General features: G+C 36.4%; 1 protein-coding gene across 1 annotated transcript in view; it reads left to right on the top strand.

Annotated features, from left to right (window-relative positions):
* Window positions 1-18,884, top strand: part of LOC145681212 (uncharacterized) — a 107,559-nt gene extending 88,675 nt beyond the window's left edge. The window contains exon 3 of the mRNA XM_081752746.1: window positions 18,681-18,884. Within this exon, the coding sequence (XP_081608872.1) occupies window positions 18,681-18,816 (136 nt within the window). The 3' untranslated portion in view covers window positions 18,817-18,884. The remainder of the gene's footprint in view (window positions 1-18,680) is intronic.
* Window positions 18,885-21,184: the final 2,300 nt, after the last annotated feature.

Genomic DNA, 21,184 nt, shown 5'->3' with positions numbered 1-21,184 from the left:
AGAAAAGAACATACTTTCAGAATGATGACGTCCTATGGGTGGGACCTACAGCTTAACGTAGGATCCGAACCACTTGTGTCTTCATCCCTGTTCCTACTTGCAAATGCCTGATTTATAGCATTTACGCTATTAGTAAGCGCTACTGAGGTCAATAAGAGTTGAATTAGATTTTTGGGAGGGGCGCATTGTTATAGCATGTTTTCTAACGCACAAAGGGATGTTCTGAATGGGGGCAGCTATGTGTATGTTTAGCCAATGGAGCCATTTGTATCTTCGTGGCTTTGCACTCTACTCCAAATAATAATAATAATAATAATAATAAGAAGAAGAAGAAGAAGAAGAAGAAGAAGAAGAAGAAGAAGAATAAGAATATAACTTTTGCCTCCTGAAAATAACCAGATGGTAAAGTTATGGTCGATACATTTTTGGAATTCGAAGGCATTTTAGAATGCTTGTCTATCATCTGGCTATCAGAAATAATTGATCACCATTTTCTCTCTCCTCGGAAGAGAGAGAGAGAGAAAAAGAGAGAGAAAGTGGCCGAACTTGGCTATTGAACGTGAGGACAGGATGTTTACATTCGCATTGACACCTGCTGTGAAAACGGTCCCTTCATATCTCTCGGGACGAAAACAAAAGAAAAGGGTGGGCGCGGATGCCTTACCCTCGTCAAACTTCTTGACAGGTGGACTTTAATACTTATATTAAAATACTATTTTTTTAATTGGCGTATCAGACATGGTTAAGATTAAAACTATTAGAGTCGTTTCTTCTCAAGGAATAAAACAAAAAAAAGTTGATCTTTCTACCATAATTGGTTCCAAAGTTAGACATATTATAATTTGTATAAAAAGAAACTAATTTATTTATTTTTTAATAATTTATTTCTGCTAAACTAGCAGACAAATATACAATTTAAGTATTTCAACCCGTTAATAAACTTCTGTAGAATGCTGCAAAAATTTTCTTTCCCATTAGAGATACCTAGTTCCTTAGAAACTGAGGAAATTCGGTAGGCATGTTCCCCCCATAAGGTTCAATATAAAAATTTTTGTGCCGAGAAAAGGTAGATCATCCCGTTAATCAGTATCTCGCATAGCACAGCCGCTGAAAGAGACGTTAAACTTAAAATCAATTCAAGGATTTGCTTAGTTTTATATATATATATATATATATATATATATATATATATATATATATATATATATATATATATATATAAAAGAGGTAAAGTAATCCTGATAACCAAATTAATTTCTATAGCAAGCTCATGTTTTAATTAAATTCTCAAACACAGATTATCACTACTCACAGTTCTAGGGGGTCAGTTAACCTTGGAAGAGGGTTCACCCCTTGAACCCCTCTGGCAACGGGTGTGATGCTCCTACGAAATATAAATCCGGAACAACCCAGAACCTCGTGAACGATGTCCTTGCCGCCAGTAAGTACGCCAGAATTTTTTTACTTGGGGGGTGTTCAAAATAAAAGGGGGTGTGCACTTTCAAGGGGTTTTCGAAATCTTTACTTGTTTAATATTAACTTACTAATGTAACGTTTGTCATGTCGTCAAGTCTAGGAGAATTAGTGGTGGCTGAAATTCCGCTCAAGTTGTTTTTAAAGGAATGCAATCTCTCTCTAGACTTCAGATAGTATATTTAGGGTGGAGAGTGAATCACGCAAGTAGAAATAGGGAAATAGTTGACAAAAGTGAAAGTGACTTGTGCTGCAAATTATTTTAGAAATTATTGTAAATAAAGCATAAATTCAATCATATATGTACTACGTATTAAATAAAATAAAGATGAAAACGACGTCATTTTAAATTAGCTCTAATGCGAAATGGATTTCTCTTCCCTCCTCCTGTATTAATTCAATGTCGTATTCATATACAAAATATTAGGGTAATAAAATATCAGAACTCGATACACTCCACGCAGGTATAATAAATTTGCAATTTCTGTTTTTAAAAAAATGACAAATTTCCAATATACAAAATGTTGACAAAAGTATTGATACAGATCTCCTATAGCAAAGTGGAATAGATCAAGGATACAAGCATGTGAAAAGTGTTGTTACTATCAACATTTTCTATTGTCTGACAAAGCTATGTAACTCAGAGTTCTCAAGGTAGAAAATAAATAAATAAATAAATAAAATATTTTTAGCTTTACATACCCCTTTAGATTAAACGGAACGACTGAATGAAGAAAGGGTATTATTATGGAGAGTGCTGGGATGAAAGTGTAGGAGCGCCCTGAGTAAACCCTTGGACATCGTGTTGGCAGCCACAAATTCGCATGGCCTGGGATCGAACCAGGCTCCTTTCGCACCAGAGATGAATACTCTACCACAGAGCTACCTTATTCCCTCCCTCAGAAATCAATACGAATCATTATTTGATACGTAAGTTATTGATAAGTACTGGGAAGTGTTTACACCACTTATGCAAAATTTATCGTGGGTACGCTATTGACAATAAAACATGCAAGCAAATGAAAATATTTTAAGTAAGTATTTTACTTAAGTAACAAGAAAGTAAATCGTTCTGAGGGGAATTGGCAGGCTATTTGTCCCACCAAACAGCACAATACTACGTACTATTTTCGTTTGCTTTCGTTCGTTTTCTTTTTTCGTTTTCGCTTCTAACCCCATATACATTCATTTATTTATATTTATGTTTGAATCATTCTACGGAAGTGGTGGAAGGTAACTTCTCAATGAAGTTGGAAACGATCGAGTCAAAGGCAAGGTCACTGGTCTTTGGGGATGTTGGTATATTACACATGTCCACCGCCAGCTCCTAAACGAACTCGTTCAATTCAAGATGCCCACAATACCGACTATTCAAAGAGAAAGAAAAATAAAAAGAGTGGCTACCTGACTTGTCATAAACATGTAGGAGTATATTTAGGGTACCTCTGACTGTGCAGAAATGGCGCCCAGATGAATTTGATATATCTACTCTGTGGGTGAACAATTGTTTGTCCTCTTGGTTAAGAAAGGGAATATTTGTTTCTCCCTTTCTCACCTACGGGCTATGAAACGACTTTTAAGTTTTTCTCAACATAATGCCATCATCAATGATACTACTACTACTACTACTACTACTACTACTACTACTACTAATAATAATAATAATAATAATAATAATAATAATAATAGAACATTTATGAACATATCTGAATACTAAAAATTATATTATTTATTTACTGGTTAACTGCCGGCTTCGGTCGTCGAGAAGTCTAGGAAGCAAGGAAGGAATCGTTCACGAGGTTCTGGGTTTGAGTTCCGGAGGAGCAACTATTCGGGCTCGAGCCAAAAATTGTTAAAATTTATAAGGTGCCAGCCAAACATGTTAAAAACTGATCGTCCCGGGTTTGGGGTTGTCAATGACTCGAGCGGTTAACCTCACAGCTCATTCACTATCTAGCAAAACTGAGAAGTGAGCCGAACCATCAGCTCAACCAACCGAGAAGGCTCGTAAGAGTCTATGTGTCGCACCCACTACAGGCAAAATAATTGTTTTATAATTTATCTTTAAATCCTTAGGTAGTGCCTTGATTTGAACATTTTCATTGGAGAAAGTTTATACGAATGACAATTAATCCTGCTGTTGTGTTGGATTTATCAATGAAAGCGTTTAATCAGTATGAATTTGGGAAACAACGACACACCGAAGTTCTCTCAGGTTTTACAGCGTAAGCATGAACATTCATAAATGATTATAAATGTTTTTGACTAGAAATTTTGTAATTTTGAATAATAGGGCACAATAAAAGCAAAATAAAAATATTTCATTGATATCAAAACATAATTTGATAGAAACATGGTCTAGAGTTGAATCAGTTGGTTAAGTTACTTTTAAATGTAACGCATTACTTTGTTATCAACTTTTCCTTATATACAGTATATGACGCAAATTATACAAGTTGATAGTAGTTATTAATATCATTCACACTCAAGAAATGCTACCTCTTCGCTGCCAAATGGCGAATATACTTGCCTTCTATAGTGCGGTCCCGGGTGTATTCTCGGCAAGTTTGTTTGACTCAGTTTCAACAAGCAGTAGGAGCAAATATATTATTTTTTCAGTTGATTTTCTGTATGCATAGAAAGCTTTTGAAGTTAAGGAGATGATTTAGAGTACCAGGGCCATAGCCAAAGGAAGGGCAAGGGACCCAACCACCCACCCACCTGAACCAATGAAAACTACTAAACACTGGTTTAATCCATTTATTATTCAAGATAGTTATACACAAGGGTAAAAGTGAGGGGGAACGTAGTGGGACACCCTTCCACTAGGTTCTGCTTCCAGAAAATATCAGTGGGATCCCTCCATTTTCCAAAATAATTACAATGGGCAAAGATAGGCATACGGCGTGATGTTATGCGCCCTTCTACTTTCCAAATTCACTTTTACCCCTAGTTATACAAGAAATGTATTTGGAAATGTACACCTGACTGTACAAGATCTTACATTAGTAATAGTCTTCTACACATTCAAATCAAGGATTTCTTTAAACGAGAATCCAGATACCAGAAACCAATTGATCCAGTTTTACAGTAATTTCCTTAAAGCGATATGTGACCACTAGCGAACAAAATTTGATCCATTTGATCATGTTGTATGATCTGTGCATACTCTAATTGTGCAATTGGTTTAAGGGGTCAGCTCAAGGCTTGTTCACCACAGACCTGAGAACAGAATGACCGCTTACATATCACGCCTTCCCAGCGATTGCTTCACCTCAAGCGAGCCGGCTCGAGCCGATGGCTTACCTGAGCCGAACCAAACCGAGCTGGTTGCTCACCCAAACCGAGCCCTCTCAAGTCAATAGCTCATCCAACCGAGCCGTTTCGAGCTGTTCACTGACTTGAACCGGTTCGAGCCAGTTGATATCACTACCCGGGTTGGACTTATGTTTGGGCTCAAAATTTTGACCGTGCAACTCTTAACCTTGATGCTAAGAATTACAATATATTGTTATTGTGCTCTCGACATTTGAGGCTGCATTATAAAAAACTGTTGTAACGTTATCAAAATGAGATGCGAGCAGTGTCTCCTCTCATGAGCAACACTAACAATATTCCACAATATTGCTTACTTTTCTCATGGCTTTCGCTTTCCAGTCTAATCAGACCATGATTTCAAAACGAGTTAAGAGAAGCTGAACGAGCGAGCCGTTTATCAAACTCGACCTCAAAAACAGTGAATCAACTCGAGAAAATTACTTTTGACTCGACTTGAATTCGATTCGAGTCGACTTTTAGCTCGACTAGTGCCCATCTAACTAACTAAACTAACTAACTCTATGGCTTATGGAACCCGGAGGTTCAAGGCCGCGTTCACAAAAGCTCTCCACTGACTTCTATCCTTAGCTAACTTCATCCAGTTTCTACTTTGTATTCCAATCTCTGCGATATCCATCTTAATGTTGTCCTCCCATCTGCGCCTAGGTCTTCCTAATGGTCGTTTTCCGATTAGTCTTCCTGCCAAGACTTTGAAAGCGTTTCTACTTTCTTACATTCTAGCTACATGACCCGCCCACCTAAGCCTCCTAGACTTGACGACCCTAACAATGTTGGGTGAACCATATAAATTGTGTAGTTCCACGTTATGAAGTTTCCGCCATTCCCCATTCCCGTTCCTCTTGGGTCCGAATATTCGTCTTAGGATCTTGTTCTCAAATATTTTCAGTCTATGTTCTTCCCTCAGAGTATGTGACCATGTTTCGCAGCCATACAGAACAACATTCATGATTATTGTTTTCTGCATTTTAAGCTTCACATTCCTCGACAGAATTCGCGATGACAAAGATTTTGAAACGAATAGTAACACGAATTCCCTGCTTTTAGTCGACATTTAATTTCTCCGTGAATATGATTTTCCTCTGTTAATATTGATCCTAGATATTTGAAACTATCCACTTTATCGAACGTATTATGTAATATTTTAACGCGTCTATAATTTGCTGTATTCCGGTCCCGACGCACTTCCATGTATTTAGTTTTCTCTGCATTTACTTCTAAACCCATGTCCCTGCAAGCGTTTAATAAGATCTCTGCATTTCTTTGTATTGTTCTCCTATCATCCCCTATTAAATTTACATCATCAGCATATCCCATAACCTGGTGAATACCGTTCAACTGTAGGCCCGGATTGCTATCTTTGATTTTCCTTATAGCGTATTCCAGAACGAAGTTATCTGGATATAGACAAGAATATCACACCACCGTCCCTTAAGAGTAATAAAAGAAAGTCTGCCAGTAACAAATTCAACCCGGTTAATTCCTGGTAATATTCGTTTATGATCGAAAAACCCTGTTCCTAGCTGGTGATTTTTATTTCCTTCCCCGTTAAAGAACGTAAAATTTCCGGAATTCACAGATCCATTTTCTTCCCACCTAATTTCCTGAACTCCTACTACGTCCATCCTGTATTTCTCTAACTCACTCATTACGGATTTTAACGCGCCTGCCCTATAAATAGTCCCAGTATTCCATGTTCCAAATCTCATGTCCATTTTCTTTTGCTGAGGTCGTGCCAAGTTATCAGTCCTTGTCCGAAGCTTCTATGAACAGTCAGCAACACCTTGATTTTGCTTCGCACCTGCCGCGCTTTCTTCGGCCTTGGAGAATCGGGATGCTTCCATTGAGACGATTGTTGTTTTGTTTCTGGGTCGTACCCGTACACCCATGACTCATCTCCAGTTATCACGGTATTCAGATATCCAGGATCAGTGTTGGTGGTGTCCAGAAAGTCCTGTGCAACGTCAAAACGGGTGTCTTTTTGTTCCTGAGACAACAACTTGGGTACAAATTTAGCAGCCACTCGTTTCATGTTCAAATCGTCACGCAAAATTGCATCTGCAGAATCTTTACTCACTCCAACATCTTCTGCAATCTCCTGCACTGTCAAACGGCGATCTGCCATCACCAAATTTCGCACCCGCTCAACAACAGCTGCATTCCGAGCAGTTTGGGGCCTGCCGCTACGCTGCTCACTCTCGACTGATTTGCGGCCATCTTTGAATCGGTTGAACCATTGTTTAATTTGTGTTACACCGATCGCATCTTCTCCAAACACCTGCTGAATCTTACGAATTGTTTGGCTTTGAGAATCACCCAGCCTTTGACAGAATTTGATGCAGTATCTTTGCTCAATTCGTTCAGTCATCTTGCGAGAAACACTAAATCCGACGAACACTACCAACAGCACCTCACTTCGCGACCACCAGCTCACGATTGGCACACGCGAACGCGGTGAAAAAATTCAAGCATGCACATTAAGGTTCCTCCTTCCACCGTGCACGGTGGCGCCGCCTTAGAATCACTACTTTGCGTGGAAAAAATTAAGGTCGGATACTTTTTAGACAGGCCTCGTATTTCAAAAATGGTATACTAAGTCCACATAGTTTTAAAACGCTAAACAGTTTAAATTTACTTGTAAGTGGCTTTTCTAAACTTGACTCTACTACTGATATTATATTATATTATATGACATTATATATATTACATTTTTAAATGTTATAAACAATTTTGTCAACATTTGCGCATAAATATGTATGTTCACAATATTTGCAAGATTCTTTCTTATCTTTATAATTTTGCATGTAACATTGCCACACACGACCTTTCTTCCTGCTTATTTCTCGAAATTTCATGCGTTAATTCACATGTAAGAGAAGTCCAAGTACCTCTTCAGAAATTCGAGTCAGAGAGAGGAGACAGACCGACGTATATTACTAACGGTGGTTCAGGGTTTATTAATAGTACTTCATCTCTATTTGTACATAATTCTAAATTACTTTACAAAATGGTTCCATTTCATCATTCGTAAATTAATACTTTGCTAATTTTGGCTGTTGTTTAGAATTGGGGGCCAGCATTTGCAAGTAATTTTTTGCGATATTCTATTCCGATGCGGTGGTTTTATAGTTTCATACGTTAAATTACATTACCAACATGAAATTCAAACAGCATTACAGAGCGATGTGACGCTGGATTCAAAATATGGTTACATTGCTCTTTATTGAAGGAATTGAAAAAGGCTATTTTGGATTAGTGTGCGTTTACAGGACGGTTTTCTCTTTTAGCTTGTTACAGGCTAGTAACAGCGAAAGGAAATACGCAAAACCTCGAAGGCGAAGTTAGTGTCGCTTTACTACGCAAAACTTCGTAGGATGTTTACTTGTTGAAGGTTATGCTTGGTTACTAACAGGATAAACTATCACGATTTTGTCAACGTGACCCCGCATTTGCGGAAATTTTGGTTAATAGTTAAGAATCTCTGGACAGGTCATAGATAAATGTGGATAATTCTAGAAATCCTGTTATTGAAATCTTCCGGCGGTAACAGTCACGCCATCCACGTGTGTGCTGGATCACGCCATATACTTTGGGTGCGGTTCCTTGCTAATAGCCAATCAGAATGCAAAGAGCAACAAGTTTCCATATTTGTGAATCTGACGTATAGGATATGATGAGTGATGTGAGGCCTGGGTGTAGACCTCGTAAAATAATAAAAAGGGATCTCAAGGTCTAAAAGATTAATTCGGACGACCTACGACGTTGTGGTTAGGAGAATAGTAATTCAGATATTCAGGACGCCAAGTTGCAAGGTGTTAGAAGACTTCTATACAAGGTATGTACATGACCAAATCCAATATTAAGTTCAAGAAATGATATGTCACGCAGCACTATAAAATGATTTATCAGTCGATAGTAAAACTCTCACGACTAAGAACTAAAAGTCGCATACTCGTAATTCAACTTCCATCTTTTCTAACTTAAATACTTGAATGTCCAATCAGTTAATCAATCTATATTAATGAAGTCAAATATTAATGAAGAGGCAGATATCAGATTACTTTTGTAAAATAATTCAATTAAATGTTGTTGTATATTACCATCTTAGTTATGTAATAAACTTTCTTTTTTAGAAATAATGTTGTCATTTCCCCTAGGTTAATCCACTTTTCCTATGAAAATCATGGTGTAATTTGATTGCAATACCTTGAGTGACACCCACTAACTTATAGTGCGAGCAGAACTCATCTTTATGTGGAATAAAACGAGTTAAATAATTAAAAAGAGTCTGCAAATCGTCACAGCGAGCGTTAGTGAGTGAAGGCGGGTTAGAGCCCCACATGGAACGATGTTTTATATCTTCGTTACCAACAATTCACTTTCTTTTCTCACATAAATCACTTCCACTTACCTTTACGGTTTGTGCAAATCCCTAACTGCCCTGAAAAAATTGTGTTCGATAATTTCTTGACTACTTGAACAACACTATCAACTCATTTCTTCCGTAAATCATCCTAGTTTTTGCTAGTTTTGGCCCTCAAATACTAAACAATTACCTTACTTTTTAGTGCAAATGGAAATGGAGGTTAAAAAATCATCTTATTAGTTATATAAAGTACAGTCAAAGAATTTTAAATTTTTTAACCTCCAAATTCTTTAAAACCTAGAAGTAAATCATAATATATTAAAATAAAGTAATTAGTCGCAGGGTGCGAATTGGCGGGGGGGATGCCAGGGATTTCTCCCCCTGACAAAAATCTTTCCCACCCTGGAGAAGAAAAATTTTATCCCTGGCAGGGATAACTTTTCCCCCTCTGGAGTATTTTTAAATGGACATAAAGATAAGATAGAAAAAGGGAACAATTCTTACTTTGCGTAGCTAACCTAAATATTACTTGAGTGAAAATTTATGAAAGATCTCACATCTCAACTGTTTTGTACTTGTTAGAGTATATATATATATATATATATATATATATATGTGTGTGTGTGTGTGTGTGTGTGTGTGTGTGTGTGTGTGGGAGGACTGGGTGCGCATATGGGTGAAATTCATCCCCCCCTGGGAAAATTTTTCAATTCGCACACTGATTAGTCGTATGGTTCTTATAATTTGGAAGATAAAGTAAACAGTTGGAAATAAATTCCTACCCGGGAATTTATAGGTTAGGGAAAAAACCCGGGAATATTCCCATTTTTAAATTCCTTCCCACCGGGAATATTCCCCTGCCCATCACTAACTCCTAGTCGGCTGTCGGCGACTGCTTATTCAGTATATTCGCAGCTAACCTCTATATCTAGAGGCTTTCTCCTCGATTCGCAACCTGAGGACGCGCCATGCCGTGGTGACAGGAACCCACGTTACGACTCGTGCCCAACACTGAATATATATAATATTCTGAAACTTAGTATCCTATATTTTTTGTAATAAACAAATTGAATTTAATAACCAATTTTAAAAACCCTAATGGGGTGTTTACACTTAGTCGATTTGCGTTCGATTCAGTTGAATTGACGTCACTTTCAACTTAATCGACCGTGTAAACGGGACTTCAACTTATGGGGCGTTTACACTTGGTCGATTTAGTCGCACGGCTAAATCGACTCGCTGCATTTGCGACTAAATCGAAGCAACTAGACCGAATGAGATCGATGGATGTGTTCAATTGTTTCAACCGAAATTGAATGCTGCTTGTCGACTCGCTCTCCTCTGGTCGATTCGAAATCGACTGGCAATTTTAAAGATGTCCAAGCAAAAAGTAATTGGTACAATTTGCGGTGTTATAGCAGAAGAAAATAGAATCGACCACAGAAAATAGAACGTCTTTCAATTCAGTTCCTAGTTGATTAGTCGCTTTCGTTCAACAAGCGATTAAGTTGAAGTCCTGTTCACACGGTCGATTAAGTTGAAAGTGACGTCAATTCAACTGAATCGAACGCAAATCGACTAAGTGTAAATGCCCCATTAGTCGCTTGTTGATCGAAGCCGACTAATCGACTGGCAACTGAATTGAAAGACGTTCTATTTTCTGTGGTTGAAATAATTGAACACATCCATTGATCTGATTCGGCCTAGTTGCTTCGATTTATGTGGCAAATGCAGCGAGTCGATTTAGTCGTGCGACTAAATCGACCAAGTGTAAACGCCCCATAACAACGCTATCTCGCAATTATTTTATAGTCACCAATAATTAACTTCCAGATAATCAATAATTATTTTATTCGTCACGCAAATAATCTCCGTTATCCGTAATTTAGATATCATTCATTATCCGGATATAATTCGTCATATGTCATCTCCATATTATCCGTTACCTCAAAAATTCCTTATCCGGATATTTTGGCCATCTCAATATTCAATTGAAAACTTCAGCTCAAACATGTAAACAGTGATGCCCACCCCCTCAATTGTCTATCCGTAAGTGTTCTTCCATGAAAAAAAATATTTTCGATTAATTTTTACACCCCCTCAAACATATTTATAAAGGTTTTTAACCCCTCAAATATTTTAATGACGCTGTTTGCGTCATAGCCTCCCCGGATGTAGTTATTCATTGCTTAGTAAATCCTCTATATTTTCCTATAATTTTGAAGCATAGGTATAAAACACCTCTTTATGCTTCTCTAAAAATAATTATGTCATGTTTTGAGACCACGAATAAACTTACAAGTAAACCTTACGTTTGGGTGAATCGAGTTGCTGACTGAGACACATATGAGAAAGTAGTACTAAATGTGGTCAGTATTTCAGTGAAGTTGTAGGTGCGAAGCTCCAGGGGTTTAGGAGATACAGCTACCAGAACATCACATGGAAGTACAGAATAGTCTTCATACAGTTGGAGGTAAAAGCTCTATAAGACCTCTTGTAACGACAAAAGGTGAATAACAAATATATCGGTACATATTAGGACTAGGGGGAAGTCATATAGTAAGGGTATACCTGACGGCGGCCATCTTGAAATCCGCCATTTTGAATTAAGGTTAAGTTTTTAAAATAGGAATAGGGTCACGTGATACATAATTTAAGGCGCAAATTCAATCAGAAGAACAATGGTGACGTTAATTTTGATTTACGCGCAATTGGTAAACAGTTACAGGGAAATTAAATATTGTTGCAGCATATGTATTAGTCCTTTACCCCACCTTGTAAATTTTGTGTTAATGATAATAATTAAATAAAAAGCAGGTGGATAAATATTAGGTCTATGGTAAGAGTTGCCTTGATGGCGACCATGTTCAAATCCGCCATTTTGAATCAGACAAAAGTTTTAAACAAAATGCATAACAGTGACACCTTATTAATAGCAAATTTTACCATAACTCCAACGGTATAACCATTTTTGCTTTATCATTAACCAGTGCAAAATTAAATGGATCGCTCCTTACGACTACTGCTTTGACGGAATTGTTAACGACAAATGTGTCAAGTGTAACTCGATTGCCTTTGTCAGGTGTGCTCACTGTGAGCAGAGCATTTGTGCAAGTCATGCACTCTTTTCTGAACTACATACTGATTGTACTAATTGAGGACTTTTCTGGAAGAAAGACCCAAGTTCAATTATGACTCAATTCCACTTTGGTCATTTTTCCTTAAATTAGCAACTTGTTTATGCGATAACAAATGCTGGTTAATGATAAAGCAAAAATGGTTATACTGTTGGAGTTATGGTAAAATTTGCTATTAATAAGGTGTCACTGTTATGCGTTTTGTTTAAAACTTTTGTCTGTTTCAAAATGGCGGATTTGAACATGGCCGCCATCAAGGCAACTCTTACCATAGACCTAATATTTATCCACCTGCTTTTTATTTAATTATTATCATTAACACAAAATTTACAAGGTGGGGTAAAGGACTAATACATATACTGCAATAATATTTAATTTCCCTGTAACTTTTTATCAATTGCGCGTAAATCAAAATTAACGTCACCATTGTTCTTCTGATTGAATTTGCGCCTTAAATCATGTATCACATGACCCTATTCCTATTTTAAAAACTTAACCTTAATTCAAAATGGCGGATTTCAAGATGGCCGCCGTCAGGTATACCCTTACTATATGACTTCCCCCTAGTCCTAATATGTACCGATATATTTGTTATTCACCTTTTGTCGTTACAAGAGGTCTTACAGAGCTTTTACCTCCAACTGTATGAAGACTATTCTGTACTTCCATGTGATGTTCTGGTAGCTGTATCTCCTAAACCCCTGGAGCTTCGCACCTAAAACTTCACTGAAATACTGACCATATTTAGTACTACTTTCTCATATGTGTCTCAGTCAGCAACTCGATTCACCCAAACGTAAGGTTTACTTGTTAGGTACTCGCAGCTGAAACAAGAAGTTTTTAGGTATTGTGTGCACAAGAACCAGGGTGTGTACACAATACCTAAAAACTTCCTGTTTCAGCTGCGAGTACCTAGAATTTCTTCTTAAATATATTAACATGGTAAGTAACACATGAATTATGTGTGTCTGTGTTCAACAGAATTTTCTGCTAGCTATACTACTATGAATCTTTTGTAAGAGACTAGGATGTAGTTCTCCTTGTTGCACAACATTTCTATTTTTTTACTGTGCTGCCACCTATGGAACACATTTATACACTACATTCATACTACACGAAAGATTCGTAACATTTAGGTTGATTTTAAACAAACGAGTTAAGTTATGTATGTTATATTTCATAGACAGTGTTGGCAACAACCTCTGAAAAAAATAGGGTAGATGGACTTCAGAAATAAGCTTTTTTACGCAAAAAAATGCTAGATTCTAAACTGCTAACCTATAACATATAAGCTATTGTATATTTTAATCCCTTTTCTGTGTGTAGAGTTATAAGTGAGTTATAGTAAAATTTGGAACGTTGAATTTTATTCTCTCAAGACTAACAAACAATATGTAGGCCTATGACTATAAATTAATATAAAATCCATCAACTCATCTCATTTGTGAAAGTAAACATCCATATTAACAGTTGCATTGAAATAAGTTATCATCGATGACGTCGCAGCTAGTGATGGGTAAATTACCGGGAATATATTTTTCAGGAATGTTCCCTGGGAAAATTCCCGGGAAGATTCCCCAAAATGGGAATATTCCGGGAATTTATTTACAAACAAAGAAAATTGAATTCTATTACTATATTATGATTTCAAAGGTGAATTCGTTTCTTATCTCCGTATATTATTACTGTTATGTCCAGAGGATTCTTCAAAATGTATATTCTGAACGGTATTATGTTATTTTTTTAATATCTCATTATATTTAGAGAGTACCCATAAATGTATATTTACTTACAATATGTTCTATACAAGTAAATATGTGGAAAAACTGGTATAGTAAGTCCACATACTTTTACACCACTAAACAGTTTAAATTTACACGTAAGTAGATTTCCTAAACTTGTCTCTTCTACTGATATTGTAAACAATTTTAAATTTTTAAATGTTATAAACACAAATAATATTAATAAATGAAAATAAAAAAAATTAGTCACATGGTTCTTATAATTTGGAAGATAAAGTAAAGAAAAGGCAATAAATCCCTTCCCGGAGCCGTGTCTCGACTCGAATTTTGTCAGGAAAATCCTGTCTCGGCTTGTCTCGTGCGCATCCCTTCTTTCAGGAACCATGTTCCAGGGGGCACACTTAGTATTCCGGGAGGCACTGCTGGTACTAATCCAGGGGGTTTTCAAACTGCGCGGCGCGCTTTCCTAGGGAGGTGCGGTTATTTTTAAAAATATCCTACAAAAGAAAATTTTTATAATGCAACACGCGTACTAAAATCTGCACCCTTCTTCTTTAATATTACATAGTGAACTATCCCATTGACTTTTCTGAATATTTAAATGCAGCAGTTTTTATTATTTAAATTCCCTCTCTGCTTGTATTTTTTAATTGTCTCATAAATATCGGACTTATCGCAATTAATAATTATTAACACCGTCTAATAACATTAAAAGGTATAGTCAGCGTGTACAATGTCATTGTGCACACCAGTGTTAACCTCTCCCTGCATGCTATATGTTCCAGCGTTGAAAACAAATCGACATGTTGTATTCAGATTAATATTTAGACGTATAAGTCGGAAAAACTATCAATTTTGCTCTCTCTGGGTCCCAGTGGGTCCCAGGGACCTGGCATCAGTTATTGCCAGCATGCAATTGAGGAATATTTGACTTAGCATCAACTGATGCCAGTACCCTGAGACAAACTGACAAATAATTTGCAATCTTCTCCGATGATGACGACGATGATGTGGTGATCTTCCTAAAGGCACATTATATCCGAAGATGCCTGAGCGAGGTGAGTCCATAGTGGTTTGCCATTCCTTCCATGGGATGAAAGTGATGACATCCTCAGAATTGACTCTCATAAATTATAAAATATTTACATTAGTAAAAGTACATTTAATAAAGGTATTACAATTTTAAACAGCTTGCTACATAAAAGTTGACAAATAACAATCTGTGTATATAAAAAGTGATTTCACTGAAAAGGCACACAAGTCCACTGCAAAATGTTCATGAATAGCATGTTTTTGTTTCTTCCATTGTCTCGCTTGAAAGTTCTTCACATAAACATTTACTAGCTATATTTTTTTCACATTTCTGAACTGATGACCAATACATACGTCTGTCTGGATATTTTATATATGTCATCATTATATTAATGAAATATTTTCATTAATGATTAAAAAATGAAACATAGTTTATCATAGTAATAGTCTTTCTTTTAGGGACACACCTATTTATGTTGTGACACATTTCATTTTTGACAGGGAAGGCGCGTTCAGACTTTTGTGGAAGTTTTAAAATCCCGGTACTACTCTATTTATTATTACATTATTTTGATCTCCTCTCGGGGGGCACTCTCAGAGCTCCGGGCAGGCGGTGGCTCCAAAAAACATTTATGGAAAAAACATTGATTTCTACGTACACCCACATGAAATCATCATGATAGCATTGAGAGTTTTCAAGCTAATTAGATATCCTATTTGTTTCCTTTAATAAACAAAAACAATCTCTGTGGCTTTTACTTATTTATGCACTTATTCATGGGTTTCATTATAAACAACTTTTCGCTGAAGATAGGGCTAATATGTTCCAAAATATTAGATGAGGCAAGCATCAAAGTCCATTAATTTTAACTATCTTGATTCTACAGCATAGCGTTGCTTAGTGCGTTTATATAATTGACCCTGATTCAGTAGTGAGATGATTCGCCTTTATAAAAACGATGTCTTAACTTTAGTAGATCCCACTTCAAATTTTTAAGATTAGAAGATAATATATATATATATATATATATATATATATATATATATATATATATATATATATATATATATATATATATATATATATATATATATATATATATATGTATGTATAACGTAAAATAAATTGCAATATTAAAACAGAGCTTCCGGTGAGCACGCGTGCTTTCTGCAGAATACGTATGCAATAGTTTCTCCATATTTCTGCCTATAATTTTATGAAATAAAAGGTTTCATAAAACGAAGTCGTTTGCTGATATTTGAACAAAGAAGTCAACAAATAAATAAAAGTAAATGAAATGAAATTTTTTAGTTGTACATCCCATTGTTATGCCGGCTAGGCTAAAGAAGACAGTGATGAGGAGAAATGAAAGAAATTGTGGACTGAAGAAAGTGGGAGAAAACGGGAGAACACCGAGAAAACCCACCCACACGGTGTTTGTCTAACACAAAGCTCACTTTCCGCGAGCTTGGATCGATCCAAGGACCCCATGCACTACATGTGAACGCTCTACCACTGTATTATATTCCCAAAATCATTAAACGATGAAAAGTTTAAAATTATTATACACTCATATACTTTGTGATGTCTCCTTGTGAAAGTTCTATTAAAGAACAAAATTAACAATACGATCCAACCACGGAAAAGAAAAAAAACACGTCCTATAAAAAACTAGTACGCAAAATGGTTTTCCAGTGGCACCAAAATATATTAGATAAAAACTTTCAAAATGATGGTATCAAAGTATATTCAAGGTGATGGTGTCAAAATATATAAGATAAAAAAATTGAAGGTGATTATTTTGAAAGAAATTGAAAAAAAAAACATATTTTCCATATAATAAAAAGAAACCAGCATAAACAGTGCCTTTCTAAATCCAAAATAGTTTTGGTGATAATATAAAACCTGGCGTTTTAAATCAATTATCATCATTCAACCTACACCCGCTAATAGTGTAGTTTGGTATATTCAATCTGCATCCAGGATAAACCAACCAGGACTAACAGTCGTGAAGGGAGGCCTGAGTTTGTGAATATGCACTGTGCTAATAAACTTTTGCATAACATATTGTCGTGAAAGGAGGACTACGTAACATTTAAAAACACACAAAAGTATCAGGGATTTCTCCTTGATACAACTCCAACCACTATACTTCCTATGTCTTATATCATAATTTTATAAATATTATTTGTTTCTATATTGTTATCATCTAAAATAACGGTTTTAATAAATACCCTAATAAATGACACTTGTCCTTTTATTAACATTTTAATTACTTAACGTAACAATTAATTGTTACTATATACAGTAACATATTAGTACATATTATGGCTCCCCCAGAGGAATCTCTCTTGTGTGGTTCTTAGTGTTTGTGTTCCTCTTTTCACACATATAAGGCACTTTTTTGCTTTGTTAACTCCATGTGAAAATAAACATATATTGTACTATTCAACCCATATCTCTGTACTTCAAGGATGGATAACATGTTAAGTGGTTAGTGCTTTAATGAAGATGGAAGTTCCTGTCGAAAATTTCGGCAGTTACTATATGACTGACATATACAAGATTAGTTCAAGTTAATAACGATTCTCTCTTGTTGCTTGTTCCAGTGACGTCGCTCCATACACCAAGTAAAGTGGCTTCACATCATTTGTCGGAGCAAAATTACTTATGGGTAGCTACTTGGCCATAAGACCTAAGTTTCCACATCTTGTGCCGAACACTTACGGTGAATAGAACTTAATACACTGTGAGCGTGGCGATGGATGATTACAATTCCACAGAACGATCCACTTAAACGCTCTACACTTCTGGAGGCCAAAATGTGAGGTCGTCCTCGCTGTTTTTGAGTTCAGGAACGTTGCAACACTTTTCCTTTTCACTGCAACAACCTAAATGACTAAGTCTTTTTTTTTTTTTTTTTTTTTTGGTAAGAGCTTAAGTATTCTGAACCAGTTACACATTACATGTGGCGTGCAACCATCTCACCACATTGGACGTTCGTGAAATGCACGGTTTTACTCATTCGGTTCTCTCATCCATTTAGTTCAATTATATGAATGTTGTCCATATCTATGTACCCAGACATATATGGTTTCCCTTTGTAACAAAAACACACTTCTTGTGTTTGATACCACTATAAGCTGAAATCTGTAATACTAATTATAATACACTATTTCTTATTACCTTTTATGGTGCGAAATTGTTAATCGTTTTTCACAAATCCAAATCTGTTTTCGAGACTTCTATTTATATGTTAACTACATCTTAATCCACCGTTCTTGTGCCAGCTTCACGGATGCGAAATAGTGCCAAATGAGAATGGTTAGTGTTAATCAACGCTTAAGTAAATTTATACAATAGTTAATGCAAGTGTATATGAATAATTCATAGTATTGTTTATGTAACAGATAAGAGTTTGTCTTAAAAAATCGTACAGGAAAGGAAAATATAATGATATGATGATAAGAGAAACACCATTAAGCATGATATTGCGCTCAGAGTTACATAACTTAATTTACAGCTTGAAAGAAATAAAAATAGGTTTTGCCTATTTTTCTCCAGCTTCGAAATATATTTGTTTCTGATTTCAGGTTTTTTGCTGGAATTAATCCAGAAATTGAATCGAAATACGCGGAAAGCGAGAGAAGATACAGCAACATGATACTTCTAAGGATTATCCGTAGCAAATTTTTGACTTCCATAAAAGAACTCACTGTCAGTTTATAAACGGAATATTGACTAGACTGGTCGTTTCTTTTTTATTTCATGTACTATCATTTGAGAATTAAATATGATGAGAGATTTAAAAATATATTGTTTCCATTTGTTTTTACTAAGTCCTGTTATTTTATGTTTAAATCTTTAAGTATTTCGTTTCAGTAGCGTTATTCCAGACTTTGCCAGGTAGGAGTAAGTTTGTCCATCAACATAAGAGTTTTACGTTTTGAATTAGTATTTTAGTATACAATTTATTGAATAGCATGTGATTCTCAAACCCAGGGGGACAATTATCCTCCTTGCCCTTCCCAAATGACTGCCTGCTGCTTTCTCTCTGAAAACCTTCTTCTGATCTCTGTACATGTAGACTTAACTCTGGTTGTATTACTGTTACATAGAAAAAGTGTCGTGAATACATACACCTTTTTGTATACAGACTAAAGTATATTTCTAAATGCAAGGAAATTTCCATATTTTTCCGCAATTTTGTGACAGAAAATATGGAGTCGTCTTGCTTTTCCGAAATATGATGTAGAGTTTTTTTCTTTACTGAACCGAGTCACGAGATTCCATTAAACGATAACTTTACCAATTTCCTTGCCTACCGCTTTAGCCTTCAATGTTTGCAAATTCACTGCAGAGGATCGTGTGGGAAGGGCAGGGACAATTGCACCCCACTTAACACTTAGTTTGAGAAATACGTGCTTTTTAGTAAATTGTGTACTAATATTCTAATGAAAAAACGTGAAACTCTTATGTCAGTGAGCAATCTTATTCGTCCTGCCAAAACTTGAAATAACGCTATAGATCCAGGTGAGCTTTCTAATGAGAAAGTGAGGTTTCTATTTGATTTAATATTTAGTGTAGTTTTTAAAATATGTCCAGTATGTGCTATATAGGGATGCGCACGAGTCGAGTCGAGTCGAGATTTAAGCTTGTCTCGACTCGTCTCCAGAAAATGTTGTCTCGACAAGAAAATATGTTTTTGTCTCGACTTGTGTCTCGACTCGAAAATATGTTTTTGTCTCGACTTGTGTCTCGACTCGACAGTTTCTGTCTCGACTCGACACGAATTCGAGGCGAGAGGTCTCGAAATTCGAGTCGAGATAAAATATACGAGTTCAAATATACGCACACATCAGCCAGACCATTATGACTACCTACCTAATTGTCAGTATGTCCACCTTTGGCACAGGATAACAACGGCGACACATCTTGGCATGCACAATGATCCTTGGTAGGTCGCTGGAGAGATTTGACACCAAATATGCACACACGTCACCTAATTCCCGTAAATTTCAAGAAGGGGGCGATGCGCCCTGACGTCACGTTCAATCACATCCCAGATATGTTCGATTGGGTTCAGATACGGCGAGTTGGGGGACCAGCACATCACTCGGAACTCGCTCTTGCGCTCCTCGAACCACCCCATCACACTCATGGCTTTGTGACATGGTGCATTATCTTGTCGAAAAATGCTATTACCGTTGGGAAACATGGTCATCATGAAGGGCTGTGCGTAGTCTGCAAGCAGTGTGCGATACGCCTCGGCGATCATGGTGCCTTGCTCGAGCTCCACTAGACACATGGATGCTCACGTGAATGTTTTCCAGATAATAATTAAGCCTCAGCCATCTTGTCTCCGTCCCGCAGTACAGGTGTCAAGGAGCTGCTCCGTTGAAATACGACGGATTCGCACCGTCCCATAGTCATGATGAAGAAGTTATTGCGATTCATCAGACAATGCAACGCGTTGCCACTATACCAAGATCCAGTGGCGATGGTCACGTGTCCATTTCAGTCGTAGTTGCCGATATCTTCCTTTTAACATTCGCACATGAATGGGTCGTCGGCTGTGGAGGCCCATTGTTAGGATTGTTCGGTGGACTGTGTGTTCCGACTAATGTTGTGAAAGCCTGGGAGAAAACGGAAAATTTGGTAAAAAAAAAAAACAGTTTTTTACGGTTTTCCCGAACTTGGAAAAAAACGGAAAATTTGGGTAAAATTGAAATTTTCGCATATTTTATTATATTATACTTTCAAAATTAAATCTATTTTGTATTTACATGTTTAGAGTTATAATTGAGTACTTATGTTTCTTGTATTACCAGTAGAATAGGGACATTTTGTGCACAACTCATCCAAACACTTCAAAGTTAGCACCGTGATAGAACGGAGTTATGACTACAAAAGAAACTAAAATATAACCCTAGTAAGCTTAATTAGAATAGACGCATTAAAATTATCTTGAGCAATCTTATGAAGTTCCCCTTTGATGGCAGGGAAGTGTTAAAATAACGGGATCAGAATCATTTTAGTTAATATGTTAAATCAAACATGTATTTTATAGAGATGTCTTCCTTGTTCTATGTAATAT

The sequence above is a fragment of the Thermobia domestica genome, chromosome 3 (assembly GCF_964235325.1).
Source record: "Thermobia domestica chromosome 3, izTheDome1.hap1.1, whole genome shotgun sequence".
Taxonomy (NCBI): Eukaryota; Metazoa; Arthropoda; class Insecta; order Zygentoma; family Lepismatidae; genus Thermobia; species Thermobia domestica.
Note: the sequence above shows the minus strand (reverse complement) of the source record. Positions and strands in the feature narration are given on the sequence as shown.